The sequence below is a fragment of the Galeopterus variegatus genome, unplaced genomic scaffold, assembly GCF_000696425.1.
Source record: "Galeopterus variegatus unplaced genomic scaffold, G_variegatus-3.0.2 Scaffold2045, whole genome shotgun sequence".
NCBI classification, from domain to species: domain Eukaryota; kingdom Metazoa; phylum Chordata; class Mammalia; order Dermoptera; family Cynocephalidae; genus Galeopterus; species Galeopterus variegatus.
In genome coordinates, this window is record NW_007728156.1 from 203,123 (window position 1) to 224,139 (window position 21,017).

The 21,017-nt window shown below is 37.6% G+C and overlaps 1 protein-coding gene across 1 annotated transcript in view; it reads right to left on the bottom strand.

The window, feature by feature from the left end:
• Window positions 1–21,017, bottom strand: part of GPR158 (G protein-coupled receptor 158) — a 140,473-nt gene that overhangs the window by 57,824 nt on the left and 61,632 nt on the right. The window contains exon 3 of the mRNA XM_008580240.1: window positions 2,741–2,850. Coding sequence (XP_008578462.1) covers window positions 2,741–2,850 — 110 coding nt within the window. The remainder of the gene's footprint in view (window positions 1–2,740; window positions 2,851–21,017) is intronic.

A 21,017-nucleotide genomic window follows, 5' to 3' on the forward strand; every position in this document is an offset into this window, starting at 1 on the left:
GCAACGGGATCGCACCCCTCGGTGTTGCGTCTGCACCGCGCTCAGCCAGTGAGCAGGGACTGGTCTCCACATGGGATCTGAACCCTCGGCGGGAGCGCCGCTGCGCTCCCAAGCGGCGCACTCTCCAGTGCGCCACCAGGCCGGCCCCAAAGAAAATAATTTTAATTTCAGTCTTTAAAATAAACAAAAGAGATGATGAAGTACCCTAGTTTCCCAAATTCTAATTATTTGCATATCACTCTCAAGATTTCTGCTGTATCTGTGCACCAGCTAATATTTTCTTCAAATCAATTTCTATTTATTGCTTTAAAATGTTTTAAAGAAAATTTTATATTGCTACATTAAATGAAAAACTGATAAATAACACTTTCCATAAATAGAAAGTAACTATAAAAATAAATACAGTGAAACAAAGATAATGAATCTTACCGAGATAGCATTGCAGTGAAAAGCTCTGAGCGTGAAGCCTGATTCACTCTATTGCAAAGGAAGATTAGTTTGGCAAGTGTTGAAGACCTCCTAGTTCCAAACTAATCTTCCTCTTAGAAATAATCAGAAGGTTTGAAAGAGAATGTGAATGGAAGTAATCTGTTCATTATATGATTCAGTACTATTTAATACCATGTCACATCACATCACACATCCTCTTGCAGACCACAGTGTTATGTATTCCAGGCACTTGGGGACATACTAAGGTAGCACACAGTGAGTCAGGGAATATGAATGTATTGTGTGTGGAGAGAACTGTGGCAAGCAGCTTCCAGGTCTGCATCTGACATTTCCATTCATTCACTCATCTACTAACACATATTCAACACATCCCATGTGTCAGTCATTGTGCTCAGTGCTAGGGATTCAATGGTAGACTCTCACTTCAAGGAGAAGGTATATTAAAGTGAAAAATACAATTAAATAAGCAAACTATAAAGCACTGTATGAATTATAATAGAGGACCAAATAGACACTGAGTGCTAGTGTAGTAGGGGGAGAGGTCATTTTCAAGTCTTAAGAGGGCACCTACTCTTTCACAATACCTAGAAGGTTTATTGTCCATTATGTGCTGTCATTGATTTCCCATTTCCTTTGTTTAGCCCCAGTTGAAAAATAGCTATTATATAAGAAATGGAAACCTGGAAGGTGCTTGCAGAAGAGAGGGAAACAGGAGCAAAGCATGGTGTGAGGAGGATAGAATAAAGTGACAGCCAGGAAGAACATTAGAGATTCGTCTAATCCTTTCCTTTTAGGAAATAGAGGCTTATGATTTCTTTCAAATGAGATTTAAAATGGACCTTCTGAAATATTTGGACCTCCTCCTATATTCTTTGTACTATACCACGTATAGAAGACAGGAATCCAGAGCGTCAAGAATATTCATGTTTGTTCCAAAAAGATAATCTACAGAATTCCTAGTAATTTAGTACCAAAACAAACAAACAAACAAACAAAAAACAGGAAAAGAAATGGAGTGTCTTGTGTGGTAGATAGGTCAAGAATATTCATGTTTGTTCCAAAAAGATAATCTACAGAATTCCTAGTAATTTAGTACCAAAACAAACAAACAAACAAACAAACAAAAAACAGGAAAAGAAATGGAGTGTCTTGTGTGGTAGATAGTAGTGTAATTACCACATTTTAAAAATGATTGAAAGGGGGGGATATTTAAAGACAAATGTAATTCATTTCATGGCACCTAAGATAAACTATTGCATGAGCCATATGAGAAGACTTCTATTGAGAAACACTTATGGACAAATTAGCAAGAAAATATGAATGACTTATGATGGTTATCCAAAAAGTTTAAAAGCTGATCAGTGCAAAGAGTTTTCTCTATAGGACTATGGTTTTATCTTGTGGGAGAAATTTATTTTTTCTCTCCTATGCTCTTTGGCACCACTACATTGAGACTTTCTTTAAACTTGGAAAGACAAGGCAAGGGATAATTTCCAGCCATCCCTAGCCTTTGTGGACAGGTAATTTATTTTATTGCCTCTATCTTCCTAATATTTAGGTGGTTATGAAACTAAGTATAAGGGAATTTACAGTATTCTCCATTTTCCAAGACTGATAATCGCCAGATCACACTGGTTAAGGAGGAAAGCCAAGAACCCTCTTTTTTTTTTTTAACTTCGACCATAGAACATCACAGGATTACTCTGGGGCCTAAAACATGGAAATGGGGACAGTAGTTTTTGTTGAAAAAGCATATTGCTGAATTCTACTATATGGACTTCTATGGTAGCTCTGGACATGTAGCATTATTTCAGCTGTACTGTCTTTGTATTCCATTCTATTCTTGGCTGGTAAATACTATTTCACATTGTAAACCTTTTTTTTTTTTCCAGAATTAACCCTTTCCATAACCAATGACACATTTTACTAACACGTCTTGTTCAAAGAGTTCAATTGCATTAAAGATTTCCCCAGAGAAGCCAGAAGACATTGTCTTGAAATTTAAAAATATGTCATCTTGCTATCTAAATTACTGAAAATAAACCATTTAAGTGGCCAATCTAGCTTACAGTTATGATCTAGGCTAAACACCTTGATCCTTCATGGGAATAAAGACTAACAAAATATTACATACCTGTGAAGCTTGAGAGTGACAGTTAAAAATATGTCATCTTGCTATCTAAATTACTGAAAATAAACCATTTAAGTGGCCAATCTAGCTTACAGTTATGATCTAGGCTAAACACCTTGAATCCTTCATGGGAATAAAGACTAACAAAATATTACATACCTGTGAAGCTTGAGAGTGACAGTTCCATAAACAGTAGCAAAACCGAGGAGACGGACCCATCTCAGGAGAATACAGCGAAATGTGCTTGGCTCAAAATACAAAATAACAACCTGTGGGATGAGAACAGAAAAACAGAGACCTTCGGGATCAATTGGTAACCCACAAACTAAAGTCAATATTCCATAATCTGATTTTTATACCTATGAATTTTAATATAAGCACATACCCATTTGAATAATTCTTTAAAATGTTATTTTGATCACTCATTGTCCAGATCAAAGAATGACAGACTCTCCCTATTGCTTTCAAATAAAATCTGAATTCTTTAAATCTAACTTTTAGGAGTTTCTATCAACTGTCTCTAAGTCTTTAGTATGTCCAAACTTATCTCTTTTTCCTTCCCTACATGTGCAAGCCAGACTGGCTTTCATTGCCTGCTTATTCCCACCTCCACACATCTAACAAAACTTCCCCCGTCTGAAACAGCCCTCACAAGATTACCCTGTACTGTACCCCACAATCTACCACTTCATATTTATTACTTTTCATTCAACGAATATTAAGTAAGCATTTATTATGAGCCAAGCACGTGCTAAGTGCTGCTGATAGAAGACACAAAGGCCAATAACAAGAAGAAGAGAAGCACGTAAACAAGAAGTGGTATAAAGTAACACTGGTGCTGTGATAAATATTTGCTCAGTTTCAGTGGAAACACAAAGGAACAAGTGGCCAACTCCAGCAGAACAGTCAAAAGATATTTGCAAGGCACTCTCTACCTTTCATATGCTACTGTGTGGTTTTGAAAAGTCCTCATAGAACAAGAATTGGTTTTACTCTGTTTAAGGAACCTTGTATTGTGCTAAAGAATTAATGCTGTTGAAAATGGAGACTCATAATCTTCTGCTGGAGCAGTTGTCCTCAAGTGATTTTGCTGAAAATAAATCCATAACAGAAATATACCCATTGCCAAAACCTTGAGTGTTACTTTCATTTATCATACCACAGATGTGTGTATTGCTGGGGGCCACAAGGTGGGTACTGACATTTTCTTGCTGATAATTTACAAATGGAGCCCCTTTCCCTAGCAGTACCAAGAATGGCATTACCTATAACTCTCTCCTGTTACTTCTCAAATATTTCTACTATATAAAGATGTTATATTAGCATTAGATTCTCAAGAAGTAGAGAAAACAATGGACAAAGTGTCAAGGAGAAATTAAAGGAAACAATAGGCATAGATGAGATGATATGGCTTTGTGCACTCAAAGTCAACTAAAAATTTTTCAACTTTATTCTTTTACCTAAACATGGTACTTATCTTTAGTTTTCCAATTCACTGGGTCTATAGTGAAGATACAGACAGAGATTTGCCTTCAGGATTTAAATATCTGAATTCAGCAAAAAAAAAAAAAAATTGATTTAAAACCTCTTTTATGTACTATTAAAGCAAGTTAAAATTCTACAAATTTGTACTCTAAATTTTAGCTCATTAGACATATTTCCTTTGCACAAGAGTCCAATAGTAATTATGAACTCTGCAAGGCAAGCTTTCTTGCTTACTAAGAAATTTAAGCTGAAGGGAGAAAAACAAATAGAGAAACCTTGATAGAAGATTAAGGGATGCGGGTAGCGTGTGTGTTTCTTCCCAAGGCAGAAAGAAATGTCAGATTAGAGACTAGAGAGACAGGGATCTAAAGTCTAGAATGTATAAAATCTCAAATATTTCCACTAGAAATGGCCTTAGAAATTATTCCAGAACAGCAGATTTTGGGACTGTAAATCTTTCCGTTCTACACTAAGCTCTGTTGAGGAAGTGAGGAGCAAAGGGGAACAACTGTAACACAGAAGTCCGCATCAGTTTTTAATTAAAAAAAAAAAAATTACTCTTGCACTGTTTGGCAACTACTGATATACCTTCAAACTTTTATTTCATCCATGAGAAATTTTTGGACTTGTTCCTGTAAGTGAAAGATTGAGTCAGTCAGAAATAAATGAAAGAATAAAGTCAATTTTTTTCAGCATACATGGATGAGTATAAGTTTAGAAAGTAATAAAAAGTGAAATTCTAGTGAACTTAATAAAACGTAGTGTTAGAAACACTTCAGCAAATAGTGAACTGAACTCCTAGTTGGGATGTACCAGAGGCAGTGCAGATGGTGGTGGAGAGTACAGGTTCTGCATCTAATCTCCCTGGGTTCCAGTTCTGGCTCTATTCTTTGACAAATTACTTAACATTGCCTTGCTATGCCTCAGTTGTCCCATTTTTAAAATGAACACAACAATGATAACACTTCCTCCTGGGACCATTGTGAAGGTTAAATGTGGCAGTGCATGATAAGCAGTCGAACACACTGCCTGGTACAGTGAGTATTCAGTAAGTATTGGCTGATATTATTACAAGAGTTGGCTTATGTTTTGTTCTAAAAGTTACCATTCTATAAGCAGTCGAACACACTGCCTGGTACAGTGAGTATTCAATAAGTATTGGCTGATATTATTACAAGAGTTGGCTTATGTTTTGTTCTAAAAGTTACCATTCTTACTGCAGTACAACTACATCCTTTCATCTCAATGAATTCTTTTCTGATTGCTCTAGCCACTCCTTCTTTTGAATAGCTTTGATCACTTTTTGAGTTTGTACTTTTTCTGTTGTATCTTACATCGTAGTTATCTCTATGGGTGTCTCTCTGAAACAAATGTGAAATTGGAGAAAGGTCTACTTCTCCCTATATTCTGTGTGCTTTGGAAACAGAAAAGTTATACACATGAAATATTTGCTCAATAATCTATTTTAGCTAATTTTAAAAAGAAATAAACTATTGGAAAACTCTGTTTAGGGTTCACTAATCATTGTGATTCTAATTCATATGCTCAATATGTACTTACTCTGTGTGAGGCAGTAAGGAATTTGGAAGCCATAAAAATAAATCAGATGTGAATTAGCTTCTCAAAGAAGTTATAATTTAGTAGACTGGCTATCATATGTAAATGATAAAATAATGGTATGATCATACTCAATACTCATGTAGCACTTTCAATATTGTAGACACTAAACTAAGCATTTTTGCATGCATTTACTCCTCACAATACCTTATAAAGCAGCGAGTTTTATTTTACAGATGAGGAATGAGGCACAGAGAATTTAAGTGATGTGCCCAAGGTCACATAGCTAGGAAGCATCAGAGCCAGCATCTTAATTCAGGCAGTTTGGTCCCAGAGTTGATGCTTACTAGAACTGCATTGTCCTGCCTTTCTAAATGGCTCTACTATCTGGGGGAGGTGATGAAGGCCTTTATCCTGTGCATTGCATGATGATGAGGATTCAGGGAAAAGGGAAATTAATTTCAGTGCAAACAAGTGAAGTTATCACAGGAGAGCTGATGTCTGAGCAAGGACCTGAGGAGAAACAGGTTCAGAGTGAAGGAGAAGAGGAAAGGAGGGAGGAGCCTAAGGCAAAAGCATGTTGTGGGAAAGTTCTGGACTGTGGAGTGCATGGTTACAGCCAGGAAGACATAAACAGGAGTCCTGGAAATGAAGAATTAAACAGAGGTGGGGCCAGATCATTGTAAGCTTTAAATAATAGGGTGAGGAATTTAGATTTTATTCCATGCACTGTAGACACATCATTAAAATTCTTTGAGTGGAGATCAGAAGCATATGCCAGGGATTCATCTTACACAGCAGCATGTGAGAAGATTGGATGGGCTATGGAAGGGGAGGAGACTGAAGGTGAGAGGACCAGTTGGAAGAAAAAAAACCTGAATTCATCATCTTCCTCACCAAATTTTTCATTTTCCTATATTTATCTCAGCATCTCTCTTCATTCCAGCCCACAAAAGAAGGGATGTTTCTGATCGCCTCACTGTCCTGCTTAAAACCTTTCAGTGGCTCTCAGTGCTCTTAGGAAAAAAAAAACAAAACTATTTAAGATGGTTGGCAAGGCCCTTCACAATTGGAGCCAGCTTTTCTCCGCTACATCATTTCTTGTCACCCACCTGAGCCCTCTAGTCCTCCTGTTCACCCCCTCAGGCCTCAGCTTGAATACCCCTTCCTCTAGGAAGAGAAAGCCTTCCCTGTGGCTTAGCACGCTGTCCCTACTTGTCAATCATCTCTTTCCTCTTGTGGATTGCGAGCTCTGTGATAGCCATGTTTATCTTGTTCACTTCTGTGACACCGGCACTAGCAGAGCACACAAGAAGAGCTCAATAAATATTTATTAAATAAAGGAAAAAATAAAGCTACAGGAAAAAGGCAAAGAAAGATGTAACAAATGTAGTGAGAATGGGAATTCAGTCAAGATCATGGGAATAGAGGAAAGAAGATGCTGAATCAAGAGAATTGGCCAATTATTTATTTAGTCAAAAGAGAATAAAATGTTAAAGACAATGTGAAGATTTTAAGCTGGGTTGTATTGCAGAACAATCATCTTTGAAATGAAACAGAAAAAAGAAAAGGATGCGTAAGTCTAGGAGAAATGATATTACCTCTACCTAGAAACTTCTCCGCCTCATCCTTCATGTCTCAGCTCAGGACTGGCATCCATGACTCTCCCCAGCACCCCTCAACCAAGTTAGGTTTCCATCTTGTTTACATGTTATTTACTCTTGTTGAATGCAGAGCTTTCCTTCATTGCACTCATCAACACTATTTTGAAATAATTATTTCTATAATTAATTTGTTTAATATGTCTTTCTAGCTAATTTATAAGATGCATGAGGGCAGGAATTGTAACTATTTTATTCACAATTGCACACCCATTCCCTAGTATAGAACCTGGCAATAGCACGTAACAAATACATGTATGTGGAAGGAACAAGATAAAAAAAAGAAAAGGAGGGAGGCAAGAAGAGAGGTAGTGAAGAGGGAAGGAAGATAATAAGTTCATTTTTGGATGTATTCAATATAAGTTGCTAATAGGACATTCAATTCTGGTCTAGCTTTGTAGTAGTTAATATACTCTATAATGAGAAAGCATCAAAAACAAAATCAAAAACGAGACTAGAAAGTTTCAATGTCTTTCAAATCCCAATGTTTGACCATTTGTTGTTAAATATAATATATCAACATATAGTTTACCCTAACTATTATAAATAAGTACTCCTTCCCAAATCCCAAGTTAATAACATATTTTATAACAGACCATGATAGAAAAAGAAGAAACGGAGAAAACTTAACGAGTAAGCTGAAGAATTTATGAATGATTATGATAATACCGATACACTAACATAAGTCATTTTATGTACCAATAATAACATTAGCTACTCCTGGCCACAGAACACACTGATCACTATGCTAGATATATTACCTGTACTTAGGGTCCAAGATATATTTTATTTTCCCCAAGAGACTGAATCTTAATGAGCTTAACTAATTTGCCATGGTTATGAAAATAGTCGGTTTTTAAACCAGAACCCATAGTCGGTTTTTAAACCAGAACCCCGGTTTTTAAACTTCCAGAAAGTTCCCTTACTGGAAGAACTGCCTAAGGCATAACTCCAAAGTACATATTTCAGGGTAAAACTATCCCCATTCTCTTCCCAATACTAGAGGTAATGATAGATATAAAGATACTGCATTTAAAGTGTGGGAAGCAGAGTATGTGTATCAATCTTTTCATTAACCTAAGAACTGAAGAACATGCATAATTGCTGGATGAATGAACAAAAGGTATAAATGACAGGTGTTGTAAAATAAGACATCCTAGGTTAAGGGGAGTAGGGTGAGAGAAAAAGAGACAGTCAGGGTCATTAAGAGAAGGTGTTACACCCAAACCACCAATTTTCTTTTACTTTAATATTTTTTCCTGGGGACTCACTATAATTTGCCTGACAGTTTGTTTCCCCCACTCTCTTTGAAGTTTAAGGCTTTTCTTTGTTTTTCTTGGCAGCTGGCCAGTATGGAGATCCAAACCCTGGACCTTGGTGTTACAAGGCCATGCTCTATCTGAGCTAACGAGCCAGCCCCACCCCACTCTCTTTGTGAGCAAGGCTTCAGTGTGAAGACTTAAGGTAGCTATACCTTTATGTGCAATTTAAGAGCTTGATTCTTAACCTCGGGAAGTTTTTTTCAGATTCTTACAAAGTTCAATCAGCTGATCTTAGTGGTGGAATACTCCCTATTGAATTTCCAGAAAGTATTTTTGTTGTGGTGATAGCCTTCCAAGCCTTGCCCTCATGTACAATCAAGTCCGCACAGATTGTTCTCTCATTCCATCAAATGTGATTTTTAAACAGGTTTTAAAGTCTGCTTGATTGCTTGTTCTTATTGCATACTGAGCACAGCTAATGGAGGAGAAAAGAGAAGCACAAAGGAAAAGACTAACAAGGCTTCTCATATATGTGCAATATAGAAGAACTTTTTGAAACAGAATAACTTTTTTACAAATATAGACACAGCACCAGAGACAGAAAATTAACTTCCACAGTGTCTGCTCAGTATATACAATGAATACTTAGAAGGTACGTGATCAGAAGCTATCACAGCCCAACTCTGCTCCCAAATCTCTGAGAATGAGATGTCTGAAGCTTTTGTTTTAGGCCTGATATTTTAAGAATCTGAGCAATAGTGTCGACCACAGCAGTTCTACTTTGCTAATTGACTCGTCAAGTGTATTTGCTTCAGTTTGGTGAAACTGGTTGTGAATTAAATCACTTTTATAGATAAATGAAGTTTTACATTGCTTTCAGGCTTCTGTTAGTAGGGGTTCTGAGAACAGGTTTTTTTATTGAAAAAAATGTACTGACTCAGATGACAATATTTTAGTTGAAGTTGTCCTTTAATAAGGATTTGAAGGACTTCTGGGGCTTCACAGACTCTCCACCATATCTGCAATTTCCTTCTGCTTCCTGCAAGGAAAGGACTCACTAGTCAAATATTTACCAGGGCCACCCACCTGCCTCAGGTTTGCTATGCTGCCAACAATCTTTACTGACAAGTGAAAAAAGCAATTTCCTTCTGCTTCCTGCAAGGAAAGGACTCACTAGTCAAATATTTACTAGGGCCACCCACCTGCCTCAGGTTTGCTATGCTGCCAACAATCTTTACTGACAAGTGAAAAATTAAGCTGATATCTTATCTTGATGGAAGACAGTCCACAAAGGTAACACTTGGAAATATCTAACATTAAAACCTACTACTTAATCCATCCAGGCTTACTATCTTTTGAAGCAGGAGGCTGGAAGTGAGTCACTCAGGCAGAACTATGTACATTAATGCACTTTTATACAGGATTGTTTTTAAAGGGCCTTTAATCAAAGCCCTCAGTGTGTTCTGAAATCACTTTTTCTGTATTAGGCAATAAATATGATGCCATACATAGGAAATATTTAGGATGAAAGTATATGTCCTGTGCATATATTATTATCTGGAGTTGGATTCAAAATTACAAAAAATAAAAAGTATTTTATGCAGCTTTACATTTATGCAATTAACACTCACATGAAAGGGGCTATGATTATGGTTACACGTCTTTATACAACCATTGTCTAGAATTTATTACTTTGTACTTGGCTCCGCTTACTCCAAAACAACAAAAAAGGGATCAATTAATAGACTAAAAATATAAACAACAGAAGTAACTTTTTAAAAATTATAAGCTATACAAGTAAGATTTGGGGATTATTGTCACAGAAGATATGATGTTCCTGATACATCCTCTCCAAAATTCCCAATATAATACCCCTGAAAATATAAAAAGAAATTAAAAGGGGCCACAGCTCTAAACACTAAAGGCAAAGATGACAAGATCCCTAAGTCTTAACAGTGATTCTACTAGTTGCTTGGTAGATGGTATAGAATTAAGAAGCACCTCTTAAATTAACACCAAATGCCTCATTCTCTGAACCAGAATAAGATCTGAAACTCCAAAGACAGCAGGAAACGATTTTCATTCATATTCCTTGTCATGGTCTAACTCTGAGACCCATAGGTTTTTATAAACAACACAAATTTTTTTTTTTTTTTTTTTTTTGTCTTTTTCCGTGTCCGGCAACGGATCGCAACCCTCAGTGTCGCCCCCGCACCGGACCGGGACCGGCAACGGGACCGCAACCCTCGGTGTTGCTCCCGCGCCTCGCTCAGCCAGTGAGCGGGAACCGGTCTGTATGTGGGATCCGAACCCTCGGGCAGGAGCACTGCCGCGCTTCCCAAGCGGCGCACTATCCAGTGCACCACCGGGCCGGCCCAACAACACAAATTTTTAAAAAATCCTTTGTCATGCCTCAACTGTGCAGGAACTACACAGTTGTACACAGTTGTATTTCTCCATCATCCAGTTCTGGAGACTTCTAGTCTATTACTGCCCCTCCCCCACCAGCTCCTCTCCCCTTCCTCCATTCAGAGATTAGAGCACCCCTAGAGCACCCCAGATGCAGCATTCAGAACTGTAACGCTTAGCTGCCTAAGGAAAAAGCACAGCAAGGTGAAGAGAAGCAGAGTACGTGGAGGGTGCATGACAGAAAGTCCAGTTACCCTCCCTGGTCTCAGTTTCCCCATCTCTCCACAAGGAAAGTCACTTCACTATTCAAGGAAATAGCCCTCTAACAAACATAATAAACATAGAAACACATGACTATTTTTTTTTCTTAAACTTTTACAACCTCTCAGTCTATGTGTTCAAAAGAAATAATGTTTTGGTCAAGAATAAAGTATGGTGCATGACTTATGATAGATAATTCTTAACCACCTTAACAATCATGCTCTTAAAAATAATAATGAATACGGGAAAGTTCTCAGAATTTATGTTTAGTGAGAAAATAAACAGCACATAAAATGTATATAAAGTATACAGTGTGATGTTGGTTATACTTAAAATTTATGTGTATATATGAGTATATGTGTATCCCCCCAACACACAAATACATACAAATGAAAGTATACCTATACCCTGCCTGTTACCCTTTGTTTATTCCAGAAAACAAGGCATAAAAGAGCTACGCATATTAGCTAAAGGGGAAAATGTATTGTATTGTTTGTTCCTCTAAAGAAGTTTATCCAAAAATTATGTTCTCTATAATTACCAAAAAAGAAAAACAATGGAAAAAAAAACCTCAAAGCTATGGCTCTGGCTTCCTCTTTTCCCTCTTGATGCTCTTATGAACGAACTGCACGTTGCTATGAGAAACACACACTAGTGAGCACAATGATGAGTGTTGCGATCCAGGAATTACAGTTAACATTTTTCGTTTTGTTTTATTATTATGATCAAATTGATATTTCCAAAAATGGGCTGTTAGGCTCCAGTTCTAAACCTTACTATAAATGTGATTAAGAAAGAGTTAACTTTCAATAATATAAATATATATGCCATTTTATATATATGTATGTGAGTGTGTGTGTCTATACATATTTCACAAAGTTAAAAGTGTTGATGGTGTTTCTCTGGTTTTAGTATTAGGTACTCATTGACATCTCAGTATTTTATACATTTCTATAAGAAAGGTTAATTTAAAATAGGAAACTACTCCAATATCTGTTACAGGTAATTGATAAATGGTAAATAATATATTTATGTCAAGATGCTGTCTAACAAGTATAAGATCCTAAGCTTTAGGAATAAGATGACTTTATTATGTACAATATGAGTATATTAAGGCTGAAACAGCTAAATAAATTGAGTCTTCAGAAATAATGGGAGTATGGAGAGTACAATATAATATAATTCATGGGAATTACTTTGTTTTGTGTGGAAGGAATATACAGGGAGGCAGGGCCTCTGCAGATGATTGTGCAGTTTGTGCATTGCACAACTAACAAGGGTACCTTGAATACTTTACATTGTCTACTTTAGATTTATGACAACCATTTTATGGCAGATAACAAAAAAGTAACTTGAGTCAGAAGAGTTTGGAATAGAAGTGGTGCCACTATGTGGGCATGGAGCACTCATATCTTGGCCATAAAAGGGGCTTAGAATGGTGCTTTTCAAATGCTCATGAGAATGTGAATCAGCTGGGGATCTTGTTAAAATGAAAATTGTGTTTCAATAGATTGGGATGAGGCCCAAGATTCTGCATTTCTGACAGGCTCCCAGGTGATGTCGATCCTGCTGGTCCTTGGACCACAATTTGAGTAGCAAAGGCTGGCTGAATTGGGCAAAACACAGAAAGTGAAGCCTAACAGCATAGGATAACTGAATCTTTCAGTTTTATCCATGCAGATAACAGAAACATAAAGATCTTTTGCATCTTCTCCAAATATGTGACAGCTGTGGGTTGAACGTGTCCCCCAAAATTTCACATGTTGAAAACTTGATCTCCATTGTAATAGTGATAAGAAGGTGGGGAATCCAATTATGGTATTTGAAAGGTGGGGCCTTTAAGAGGTGAGTGGATTGTGTGGACTATTCTCTCATGAATGGATTGATCAAATCATGGAGTAATGGGCTAATGGTTTAATGTGTTATCAGGGAGTAGACTGGTGGCTCGATAAGGAGAGTAAGTGAGAACATTAAAAGCGTTCTTCCCCCTTCTTGCCAAGTGATATTCTGCATCACCATGGGACTCTGTGGGGAGTCCCCATCAAGAAGACAAGCCACCCTCACCAGATGTGCCCAATCTTGGACTTTCCAACCTCCAAACTGTAAGAAATAAACTACATTTCCTTATAAATTATTGAGTTTCAGGCATTCTTTTATAAGCAATAGACTATAGACTAACACACTGACTAAAAGAAAGATGCAGGCATTAATGAGTTAAAATAATTGGTGGAGAGGTAAAAAATGTATCTATTGAGAAATGGACAAGTTCAGAAACAAACGAGCTTTGAATATAATTAATGACTTATTAATACAGCTTTTCTTTTTCTCTTTTGGATAATGGACAAAAAACAGTGCAAGAGCTGGTAAATAGAGTGGTAATGAAAGGCCATTAGAAACTCGGAAACTTTATACTATTTCATTCAGAATATAAAATATTTGCAACATATAGAAAGATTTGTTTTGATTGCTGACAGAATGACATACCTGGGTTAGAGCTAAATAAAAATACATGTACAGAATGAAGTAGCTTAACTAAAATAATTCTATACAAAGGAGGCAGAAAAGATTCAATAAAACAAAAAATACTTTAAAAATTAAAGAAAATCTATTTGTAAAATAATGCAAATATGAATTACCTACCACTCAGATGAAGGGGTCTGCAGTCTAATGCAGTGGACAAAACAAGTGATTTGGAGTTAGTTGCCCTAAATGCCAGTGTAGGATCTACCACGAATGAGACATATGACCTGGGACAAATCCCTTAAGCTCTCTGGGCATTGGTTTTCTCAATGGTTTAATGAAAATACAGCATTTGTAGAAGCACTTAATAAACCACACAGCAACTGAGAAATGCCAATTTCATTACTAACATATGAGAATCACTTTTGATATTTGTCACATTCGAATGAATCAATAATCTGTTTAGTCTTCTATGTGTATCTTCAAATACTGACAAAAAAGAAGCTTCTGAATACTGCAGAGTTGAGAATAAAGGATATAGGGAGAGGAAAAAAAAAAGACAAGGCAAACTGAGCTTCCTTAAAGCAGAAACAGAGCTGTTAATATGACGGATAAAAGCAATGGAAGCAAGGTATATTTGTTATCTGTTTGTGCATAACAAATTACCACAAACTTAGAGGCTTAAAACAATACTCATTTCTTATTTCACTGTTTCAGTGGATCAGCAATCCAGACACTGCCAGCCTCAGGGTCTCTCACAAGACTGCAATCAAACTTGCTCATGGCTGGGGTTTCATTTGAAGGCTTAACTGGGAAAGATACACCTCAAGCTCACGTGGCTGTTGGCAGGACTTTGTTCTTTGAGGACCAAGGGAAACAAGGCCTTCTGTCCTTGCTGGTTGTTGGTTGAAGGCTGCTCTCAGTTCCTTGCCATGTGGACCTCACCAACATGGCAACGTGCTTCATCAAAGCCAAAGGAATAGTCTACTAGCAAGGTGGTAGAGGTAGTCTTTTGCAACCTCAACATGGAAGTGACATTTTCTCAATGTTGATATGTTCTGTTAGAAACAGGTTAGCCAAAGGAAGGAAGTTACACAGACTGTGAATACCAGTAGGCAGATGGGAATATTGGGGCCATCTTAGATGCAATCTACCACAAAAGGAGACCCTACTTTTAAATCATCAGAAATGGTGTTATCTACTTGGGTTCAAAGAAAATGATGTAAGTGATATAAGAAGAATAGTGGATAAAAAGCCACTAAATACCTACAGCATGCATTTGGAGAAGGGACTATAGAGAAATAACTTTAAAGAAGTTCTCTAAAAAGAAAAGAAATCCACCAAGGCTGCCTTCTCCAGTAGAGTCCAACCCATTATTAAGTCCATAATTCTGGGATTGCTGCACATAGCTCATGACTAAGAACTGCTGATAAATGACTTTTTTGGTTGTAACATTTTTAAACAATAAGAAAAATATGATGTGGTCATGGTGGGTTGGGAGAAATAAACTGGATCTTTTCAAGTATATATGTTTATGTTAAAATTGTGACTATGGAAGAAGACTTCAAGTAAAACCTGGCAGATTGAACATGTTTATGTCTGCTCCTTCTGGAATCTCTAGTTGAAAGACTGTAAAACAACCAAGGCTAAAAAAGAATACAAGTAGAAATGACAACAGATGATACACATCAACACAATTCTAGAAAATGGAAAGTGGGAAGCATATGGCAAGGTATAATCAGATGAAGGCATCAAAGAAAGCTGAAACCTGGACCAGAAGAGAGGACTATCTCTTAATGTTTTTTGAGAGGGTTGGGTAATAATAATAATAACATCTACTGAATGCCAGCTGTACAAGTATTCCAGTTACTTTTTAAGTGCCTTACATAAAATAACTTATTTATTCCTTACAACAATCACAAGAAGCAAGCATTATTATTATCCCATTTTATATAAGGGGAAGCTGAGGCACAGCAAAGTTAAGGAATTTCTAGTAGGTGGTAGAGCTGGGGTATAAACTCAGTCTGAATTTGAAGCCTAAGCTCATTATTGCCATGCTTTACTGCCTGCTGTTACATAGGAAGGACAGAGCAAAAGGGGTCTTTGGGTCTTTGTTGGAGGCTGGATGTTGTAGAATCCCTCATGCCCTAGAACTTTGGCCAACTTGTTCAGTGCAGTGAATAGGGAGGAGTTGACACAGCGTAAAAATAATTTTCAAGTAAAAAGATGTAAAGCTACATGACTATGCTTTGTCAACCCGCAGTTGTTGGTTTGAGGCAATAGCTACACTAATTGTATGGCTAGGCATTTCATAACTAAAACGAAAACATTTCATTACTTCAGTTATACTAAGTTTCCATTTGTATTGTCAGGGCTAGCGCTCAGACCCTTCAAACCCACTGTACAGACTGGGTCACTGGCCACTCACATGCCAGGCTGGGTCACCAGACCCCTCACATACAGGTCTACACAAGGTAAAAGGGAAAGATCCTGGGAGCCGTTGGCAGAGAACACAAGCTCAGTCCTCAGTAGTAGCAGCAGCGGTGGCGGTGGCCTCCCAGAGGGTCCCAGGGGCCCTGGCAGCAACAGCCTCCAGCTGCAGTAGCGGCCTTCGGGAAAGATCCTGGGAGCCGTTGGCAGAGAACACAAGCTCAGTCCTCAGTAGTAGCAGCAGCGGTGGCAGTGGCCTCCCAGAGGGTCCCAGGGGCCCTGGCAGCAACAGCCTCCAGCTGCAGTAGCGGCCTCCCCATGCCCCTCCCCCCCCCCCGGGGGACATCCCGGGGGTGGAGGGCCCCGTGGATCACAGCCACTCATCCGTTATACTTAAGTCGTAACCCAGGACACCTGGGTGCACATGCGCAATTACATTAGACAATAACCGAGGAACTCCTTGGTGCACGTGCATATTTACATCAAATGCTCTGCAAGATTCTGAACATCTGAAGCCCTGACCATTTTCCTTCACTTTCCCTATAAAAGAAATTCAAAATATAACTAAAGATAAAAAATGCAGCAAATGAGAAAAATCAATGTTTAAAGAAAACTGGAATAATTCATAAAGAGAAACTGTGAAAACAAAGAGTGATGTCCCAGAAGTTGAACTACTGACACAAATAGAAGGAGCCATAATCATAGGAAAAACAGGGAGCCAGGAACCAAGTCAGTGATCTTCCACTCTCACTGAATACCATAATCACCTATGGTGGTTTTTAAAAATATGAAAGTTCAGGTTTCCTTCTTGGAAACTTTAATTCAATAGGTCCAGGGCACAGCCTGAATAATCAATAATCTGCTTTTTATTTTTTCTTTGTTAAGGATCCACAGGTTGTTTTAACTTAACAAGGGCAAAGGGCGGCTGATACTAGTTTAGCCTGGAAGCAAGCCACATGTGTAAATTGTATAGCCAAAGCTCCAACTAAGACTAGGAAAGGGTAACTTTGTTAAGGATCCACAGGTTGTTTTAACTTAACAAGGGCAAAGGGCGGCTGATACTAGTTTAGCCCGGAAGCAAGCCACATGTGTAAATTGTATAGCCAAAGCTCCAACTAAGACTAGGAAAGGGTAAGGAAAATGTCTGAGAACTACTACAATGCAGCAAGAACTTATTTCTACACAATTATCCTACATACACACTCACACAAAATATGCAAAGGTGTACATCCCAGAATGTTCACCAAAACATTATTTGCAAGAGCAAAAACTCTGAAAACATTCTCCACTCATAGGGAATAGGTTAAATACTGTAATCCAAGTTATATCTATACAATTGAAAACGATGAAATTTAAAATAATTAAGTAGTTCTCATTCTGTAGCTGTGAAAACATCTTCAAGAGAAATTGTTAGGTGAAAAGAAAGTTGCAGAGCGATACTAAAATATGATTCTATTTGTGTATGTATCAAACGGATTATCTGGATGCACACTCAATAGACTATTAAGACTATTTACCTCTGGATGGGTGAATTGGGGATTGGGAAAGCAAGGAGGGAGAGGGAGATTTTTACTGTTTAACTTACATGCTTTAGTACTAATTGATTTTTTTTAACTGTGAGAATATATCATTTTTATAATAAAGGAATAAAAACATGCATGCAAGGATTTCTCACTACTTCATTGTAATCACTGTGAATGTCTGGCTCTTAAAATGAGGTGTGGAGGGTGGCTTCTAAGTATTGGGGATCAGAAAGGAAAATGGAGAAAGTATCATATATAATACATACAAGGTGGTATCATGTGGAAGTGGCAAGATACAGAAGGTTACCTAAGAGAAACTAGAGAATCTTAAGAACTTGAGACCTCAATAAAGAAACAAAGGTACAACAGAATTCCCTCCTCCCCCAAGAATTAAAGTATAACACTTTGAGAAGAAAGGAGAAAAAATGAAGACACACAATATATAATAAAATGATTACAGGTAAAAGCTTGTATTAAAGGCAAGGACTGACTATACAAAAAAACATGGTTAGTGTACCACTCCTGGTCCTCAGGCGGTCCCTGTCTCTGGGCAATGGCCCAACTGTTTAGCTTAGTACTGTGGCTCTTCCTTTTCACTGACAGTCTTTTACTAACCATCCATTGGAAAAACCTGTCCTTCTGCTCTGAGTCCAAAGATTTACATCAATAGTCTCCTTCCCAATTTGGTTAAAGAATGTATGCAAAACATATAAAGCACTAAGTTTCGTAAACCACAACTTAAAGTGTAAATAGTAATTATGCAAGTGACAGTCACAACCCAGGCTCAGAACTTGCCTGTTAATCCTCTGTCTCCCTCTGTGGAGAAGTCACCATTGTCAGTACCAACTCTCAATGCCCTGAGCAGAAATGAACATACAGTTATCGAGAAGGAGGGTGATGCGGTGGAAAGATGATAAGATTTGGAGATCCAGGGACTGTTCTGCTGCTTAATAACCGTTTTACTTGAGCAGGTCATTCTGACCATCTCCTCCCTCACCTGGAAAGCTGAGTTAATAATCCTCCTTTCTCCCCCTCCCCCACAGGGGGAGAAACAGGTATGTGAAAGCACTATGTCAAGTGGTATAATTATTTCTCTTATATTATTCCTTTAAGATTGATGCAAACCCCTTTTTATTCCTGTTTAAAGTGAGTGTTAGGTGACTATACCAGATCATTATGAATTCTCTCTCAATGGCAAATTAACATAAATTATACCAAATCTCTATGATGGAGTCACGTTGCCAGCCTGCTTCTGTCTGACTCACTGCCTCATTCCTTTTGAGAGGACACATTTTTATTACTCAGCTCCAAATAAAAGGGGCTGAAAATAAACATCTAAGTGTAACTATAGGTTGCCATAAAAGCTCTTGAGAATTTGTCAGTAAGCAATAACAAGCGGATTTTCTCAATATATTTTTAATTCTCCTTCTATTCTCTTGCCTCCTCTACAGTGCTCTGCGTAACACAGTCATTATCAATAATAAAAACTAACATATATATAAGATTTTTACTGCTTATTTCATACTTGATTTTCTCTTTTCCTGAATTGAGATACTTAGGAGGTTAAGTGACTTGCCCAAGACAACATAGCTCAAACATGTCAAAGATGGAATTACCCTAAATTGTCAACATTTTCCCAGAAGGTTCCTTCTTCATTTTAATGAAAATTGTTTGGTTTCCAAAAGTTGCATTTCTTTATTGGCAAAAGCCAAGTTGTAATTTCCCCACAATCTAAGTATTTCAAGGTCAGTGTTCTACAGATAATTTTCTTCTATGTTCAGACACACACCTTATCCCTTTGAAATTCTACAGTTTGCTCACCTCCCCCACCCTTGTCTCTATAAGCTGAACTCTAAGCTACCTCCTCCATGGAAGTATCGGCTTGCTGCTATCTTCTTCCTTCAGCTCGGCAATTTGATGTACCCTAACTCTACTATTCCTGTGCTTCCCCTACTCCATTGTCTTTCATCTCTAGTCTTCCTCAGTGACTTACACCCAAGCCCTTACCTTGAATCTTGGTACCACCTAAAAAAGTTCTGCCATTGAAATATCTTCCTCTCTCATAGAAAGCCACTTGTTCCCTGTCTTCTCATGTCCTTATTTCAAATGACTCTGGTATTTAGCCTAATCAAGGTCTTTAATCCCTTGATTGATCTCTCCATCTTTACACACTATAGCAATCTCCTTCTAGGTTCCTTGCCTTCCCCACCCAGCTGATGTCAGGGTAGGTACCTTGACAGCATTTCCCCATTGTCTTCAGGTACATCATTTCTATCCATCAGCTGCATCTACCCCACAAAACTTCCCATTCCTATTCCTGGAATGCCAGGCATGAAAATATTAAAACTCCCCCAACTGGTACTTTCTCATATTTCCATTTTCCAACATCAGCTGAACCCTCAGTACAATTTAGCAATCCTTTTTCTTGTCCTGGTCAATTCACTGTTGGACCTCCTTTCCTTCTTGACTTCTTCTATTGTTGGCTAATGTGACTGTTTCCTACTTCTTTTTATTTTATTTAGATTTATACTTTGAAACAATTGTAGATGTACAGAAAACTTTCATGAATAGCATAAAGATTTTCTTTTCCTGAACCACTTGAGAGTAAGTAATAATCCTGATTTCCCATCCTCCTCAAATGCTTTTATGTAGAGTTAGCTAAATGAAATCCAAATGCCTTAGTATGGTCTAAATATTTTGATCCTGACCCTTGACTCTCACCTCCTGCCATACCCCAAGCCTCACTCTACCACACTTTATTCTGGATAAACCAGACTTTCTCACACAACTGTAACTTTGCTGTTCCATCTACCTTGGAATCTTCTTTTCTTAATACCTTACTTAGAAAATTCTTATCCATTCTTTAATATCTAGCTCAAACATCACCTTTTGGGGAAGGGTAGCTTTCAACATCTTTCCCAGGAAAGTCAGTAGCTTCATGATCTGTACGAAATTTACTACATTACTTTTAAAATAGCCTTTTGAACCTTTATATGTTCCTTGAGAGTATAGCTTGTATCCCCAGCACAGGAACCATGGTGCCTATACTTTACACTCCTTTGTGTTCCAAGCATGGTAACTGAAACATAATAGGTCATCAATATTTGTCTGCTGAAAGAATGAATAAATCCAATTTGCTACCCACTCAAGATTCTAATCTACTATGTTTAAATAATGACCAAAACAGATCATTGTTACCTCAGATATGTCTTTCAAATTTGGCTCTATCCCTACTACTGCTGCCATAGTTTAAGCTCTCATAATTTCTCATGTGGATACTTTCAATATCATTGGAATTTATCTCCTTGATACTAGTCTATTCGCCATATTTTTCTAAAGGTTTTCTATCCGAAGAACAACTCTGATAATATCCCATCCCTGCTTAGAA